Source organism: Ixodes scapularis, unplaced genomic scaffold (assembly GCF_016920785.2).
Source record: "Ixodes scapularis isolate PalLabHiFi unplaced genomic scaffold, ASM1692078v2 PGA_scaffold9__187_contigs__length_104089568, whole genome shotgun sequence".
In the NCBI taxonomy this organism is placed as follows: Eukaryota; Metazoa; Arthropoda; class Arachnida; order Ixodida; family Ixodidae; genus Ixodes; species Ixodes scapularis.
In genome coordinates, this window is record NW_024609884.1 from 70,911,986 (window position 1) to 70,917,496 (window position 5,511).

At 44.1% G+C, this 5,511-nt stretch overlaps 1 protein-coding gene across 1 annotated transcript; it reads left to right on the top strand.

The window, feature by feature from the left end:
- Positions 1-996: 996 nt before the first annotated feature.
- LOC8028213 (snake venom vascular endothelial growth factor toxin) lies at positions 997-4,076 on the top strand. Its single transcript, XM_002410661.5, has 2 exons — positions 997-1,272; positions 3,204-4,076. The coding sequence occupies exons 1-2, from the start codon at positions 1,048-1,050 to the stop codon at positions 3,426-3,428; spliced, it is 450 nt and encodes a 149-aa protein (XP_002410706.3). The 5' UTR covers positions 997-1,047; the 3' UTR covers positions 3,429-4,076.
- The last annotated feature ends 1,435 nt before the right edge of the window (positions 4,077-5,511 follow it).

Below are 5,511 nucleotides of genomic sequence, written 5' to 3' on the forward strand. Positions count from 1 at the left end.
AAAGATAGCGCAGATAAAAGAGGCGACGTCGTGCTAAAAACGCCGGCACGCAACAAGCAGTAAGCTCTTCTCGTGTTGTCAGTAGTGAAATTGCACGCAGGAGCGCGTCTATTGATACTTTCGTGTAAAATGCTTGTGATATTCAAGTTGACAGGCCTAAAGTACACTGCAATTCAGTCCTAAATCGCTTCCTTATTTATTTATTTTTTTTTTTTTTTAGTTACGACTTGCAGAAGCGGTTTACAGGTATCGCACCAGAAAAGATAGCGCAGACAAACTGACGAGGCGACGTCGTGCTAAAAACGCCGGCACACAACAAGCAGTAAACTTTTCTCGAGTCGCCAGTGGTGAAATTGCACGCAGGAGTGTGTTTCACCTATATGCTTTCACTATTCGGCACCGTTCGGATAATCGTTGAGCAACGGACGCTTGCATTCAGGTCCGGGATCCCGGAAGCATCGGGTCTTTCTATCCGATCAGTCCCGGCATCACTTAAACACGACCCCCGTAATTCGCAATCCAATACTCGTGCTGTTGGAGCGAGGGAAGTCCGGAGGGCTCCCGGGCACGTCAAGAACCCTTCGCCACAGGAAGCGACCTCTCGTGGCACAGCAAGCCAGCCGACAGATGGCACGCGCACGACCACAACAAACGAGGGGACAAAATGGTTCGAACAGGGTGGCGAGTGGCTGTCATCGCAGCAACCGCCGTCGTCTCCCAAGAGCGTGGCGGAGAGGAAGTCAAAATACCGCCGCCCCCCCCTCCTCTTCCCCCCCCCCCCCCTCCCCCCCTGGCGCATAGCTGGCGAACCGGTTTCCCCAACATGACGCAAAGCAGGCCGCGTCTCATTGGTGAATTCCCCGGCTTCCTGACATCACGAATCGGAGGAAATGTGACGTAGGGGCGCGCGGAAAAGCAGTCCGCCGGGCGCTTAAGCCGAGTGCAATATCTCGGTAACACGAACGCTTAAAACCAACATGAGTGGTGGGCCGGCTCATCAGTTGACGGCCCGCTGCCGCCGAAGCTTGAACTTGGACGGTCACCCACATGGCTTTGACACGGGAACACGTGGCCACGCGGCTCCTCTGCACGGCGTTGTTGGTGTTGTGGACCTGCTTCGCCGTCGGACTCTGCCGGCCGCAGAAGCGCTACGGCAGCCGACAGTTCCTTCGGGCAAGTCAGCACTTGGAATTGGTGCAACAGCAAGGACGCTGCAAGTTCCCACAGCCCAGAACGCTATGTGTTCCAGACATCTACCCAAACGAAAGCAAGGTAAGAATCAGTGCAGCTCACGATATGTCGAGTTTATAGAGACTTTCGTTTTTGTTTTGCGCGATGTCTGGTGGTTGCATTTCTTCAATTCACACTCTTTTCCACCAGATGGAGGCATCTTGCTGTCATGCTGTATGTCTTTATCCAATGCTTGTTCTGTAAAAAAAAATATCGCAACAAAACATGTCCAAGACAGCACGCGATTTGAAAATCAGAATGGTACTGTCGTTTTTCTGTTTTTTTTTTTTAGTTCATAAATCTAGTGAGTGAATGGACTTTTGATATATTGTAGCCCACACGGGCCTGTCGCCGAGACAGAAGCGTCAGTGTCTAATCTAACATGTTCAAAAGACCAGATGCCTGCATGGGGTCCCTGTACTCCTCTAAGGAGACATCCGACCCATGGCCGACAAGTGTCGTGCCGAAAATGATTGATGACGTTTAGCGGAAGCCTTCACAGAAGCTGCTTCATGCGCGCGTCAAGGACTTCTAATTTTAGAAGCGTTATAAACAACGACGACAATTCCGAGACCGTTTCGAAATTCCATTGACGCCGTAGCTTACGGTCGTCTACAAAAGCGAGTCTTGTGATCCGGCCTGGCGCACGTTGAGTTCCTGAAATCTCAAATAAGAGCTGTGCTCAGCCACAGCGATGCGCTACGCATTCTTAATAATTTTATGACTCGAAACAAAAAGTTGATTCATCTTCAGCAGATGCTTGCTTCATAATTCGCAGAAGGTATTGGATTTGAACAATGAACTGGTTTATAGTCAACATCTTGAAAGTCTTAAGAACAAAAAAAAAAGTGAACACACTTTTTTGTTCCTAAGTCTCGGGTGTCCAAGATTCTGAAAGTTCAACAGCTCGCTGGCGTGTTTTTTGTTATTCCTATGGTTTATAGTCTCACCTTCATATTTCGTTCAAGAAAGTTCGCACTTGGTCACTGTTTTAAAGTCATATAGAGGGCTAACTTTCTCAGAGACCCAAAAGCGCGTCTGCAGAAAAGCAAAGTGTTTCTCAATCTAATCACGCATTGTTCGCGCCTTTTTATAGAGTTCCAGTCCTACGGCAGCCATCTTGAATGATTACAAAACAGCTTTTAGTTCATAAAAAAAATGCATACTTAAAAGTAACTTTGCTAACATTTCTCCTGTGGTTTGGGGGATTTTAGGGCAAGCTATTACATTCATGGATTAATTATTTATAAGAGATAACGATACATCGAGTAAATATTTCCATGTGCTTCTCATTCTTCTCTTCCAATATTACTGTTAAAAGGGTGATAATTTTAAACAGCGTACTCAGTATGATAATAAAGAGGAGGACGATAACTTTTTTTGAAAATTTTGTTGCAAATTGTGTTTAAAGAAATGAGTACTTCGTAAAACAATGATTGATATTTAAAAAAAAAAAGAAACCCACTTTAAAACGAAATTTTCGAAAAAGCTCTCGTCCACTTTATTATGATACTGAGTACGTGATGTAAAATTATCACCCTCTTAACAAGAATATAAGAGGAGAAAAATGAGAAGCACACGGCAATATTTCCACGTTAGTTATCTAATCAAGTAGCTTGCCATAGAATCCCTTACGAACACAGGGAGCATGTTAGCAAAACTACTTTTGAGTACTGTAAACGACTTTATTTTCGCGGGCTCAATATTTTCGCGGGATTAATTTTCCGCTATATGTTACAAGTTGCGAAATTGGCGAAAATTAGAACCTCGTAAATTAAGTTGTTTACAGTATGCATTTTCATATTTATTTTGATAAATTAAAACCCGTTTGTTACCTAGTCAAGATGACCGCTGCGGAACCGCAGCCTTAAGCTGGGTTGTCTGAACGCTATAATTGAATAATTTGGACGATACAATGAATGCGCGATTCCTGATGTGGGACAAGTTCTTAGTGTGGTTTCTTCTGCTCGCAGAGGTACGCGCCGCACTGCACCATCCTGCACCGCTGCGCTGCAGACACGGGCTGCTGCAGCAGCACGGACGAGCACTGCCAGCCCAAGAGCGTCCAAGCCGTGGAGCGGGCCTTCCTCGTCCTAGAGTTGGACATCAGTGGCGAACAGCACACCAAAGTGGAAACGCTCGTCTTCGAGAACCACACGGAGTGCGAGTGTCGTCCCAAGTACGACCACATCCGATGACCCCACCGCGGGAAACGTGACCAGCTGGGATCCGACGCACTGTGCATCCACGTTTGCGCCAATCAATAGGAGTGTGTTGAAAACCTGTCATGATACGGTCAAAGAGGCACCTCGACAATTGGCCCCATACGGAACATTTCCATATAGGAGGACGGATAGGAAGTCGACATTTCCAATGAAAACCAAAGCATGTTGCCAAACATTCGCCAGTTGTGGTGCGATGTCCATGATGCTGCATTCTTGAAAAACTCATGTGTAAGGAGAATGTTAGGGACACTACATAATTCTTCAATGATATTTAAGCATTATTTATTATATTTAAAGCATACGTCATTTCAAGCTGAGTCTCAAGAAAGAAGCCTCTGCACTCCTAGTCATATCATCTGCATGTCACCGCTATTTATTTGTAAATAAATTTGTATACATTTTATTTTGTGCCGTCACAGACTGTTTTTGAGGCATTTAGTGCGGTGCTGGACGTCCAAACGGAAAGTACCTGCTGAAAGCCCCTGTAATATTACTTAAACATATTATTGATCATGCCCGCAACATGACGCTTATATTTTGTGTGACGCGACGCAGTACAAAATGGGATTCATTTTATTTGCAGAGCAATTATCTTATTATTGTCTGAATTTTTAACAAAGGTAGACGCTCTTTCAGAACTTGTTGTACTGGTGAACGGGATCGAACGATCAATCCAACTTCTGTCCGATCAGTATGACACAGTACTGAAGAATCCCGAGAAACGGAGCAGCGGTGGTAGTGCTCTCAGAGTCATTAGTGTTAGAGTCGAATGCTTGAAGTCGGGCACATCTCCGAGTGCTAAGCAAGTGAAACAATAACTTAACGAGCTAGAACTGCATAACCTCTGTCAGAGCATTGAGGTTCATAATATGGCACAGGAGAGACGCGAAAACATCATTGAACAAATAAACATTTTGACTAGCAAACTTGGGCTTCCTGAACTTACAAACTCAGAACTCGATGCGCTTTACCGATTACCACCGCGTACTGGCAAAGAACCTGTCGTGATTATCCAGTTTCCATCACACTACTTGAGGGAAAAGTGGATCCAGAGTCGCTCTCACCTTAGGACCGCAGAACCGAATCTGCGTTGTTTCGGCCAACTGACCTCCACAAACAAAAAGCTCCTGTGGCTGGCGCGAACGGAAAGTGAAGAAAAAAGGCATTGTTTGTGTGCAGAAAAATTGGCATACATTTGTACGGAGATCTGCAGGCGATAACGCAATTCAGATCTCTGACAAGTACGATCTCGAAAAAAAATTGTAGGATCATCCGTGCGTAGGTCGCAAAAGCGACTCGCTCTGAATGTCGGTCTTGACGCATCAATGGATCTTTATCATGATGCTGATTCTTCTCGTGGTATCAGATCTCTAGCAATGAAACAAACTGGCTCTTTTTTTCTTTTTTTCACTTAACAAAGATGAAAAGATTACGTCAATATTTACTTGTCTTCTTTAGATCATGAACATGATGTATTCGCTTTTAGCGAGACGTTGTTGGCCATTTCACATCACGTAGGGCAACTTGAAGGTTGCGAAGTCATTTACAGATAAGATAAAAATAGTGATGGCGTTGCTATTTATTTAAAGGACAAATTTTTCTATGAGGTCGTTTCTGAGTACACTGTTGTTCATTCATTCAAGTTTTGAATCGCTCTTCGTGTTTTGCATTATCTACCGGCCCTCTTCTGGGTCGCTGGATGAGTTCTTTCGTCTTTGCTGAATCTATGTTAGACTTTTTTTCGTCGTTTAAGATGCCTGTAGTGATCATGGGAGACTTTAATATAAATATTTTAAAGCCAACTTATTCAGTCAATGAGTACATTGACGTTATATCATCAAATGGTTTTTCAAATATAATTGATTTAGCCACTCGCAACACAGACTCTAGTGAAACACTGATTGACCTTTGTTTTACAAGCTGTTATGAAGACAACACCAAAGCAGGTGTACTCACAAGTGATATAAGTGATGAACTTTCGCTGTTTTTGGTTTATTCTAAAACGTTTCTCGCATACCACATGGTTTTTAACAGAGAGGAATATTAAATAGTTTCG

What these genes read in the sequence shown, in the direction of transcription:
- LOC8028213 (XM_002410661.5), top strand. Translation starts at nt 1,048, where the DNA reads ATGGCTTTGACACGGGAACACGTGGCCACGCGGCTCCTCTGCACGGCG. An exon ending in TCTACCCAAACGAAAGCAAG is followed by an intron (nt 1,273 to 3,203) that starts GTAAGAATCAGT and finishes TTCTGCTCGCAG; the next exon opens with AGGTACGCGCCGCACTGCAC.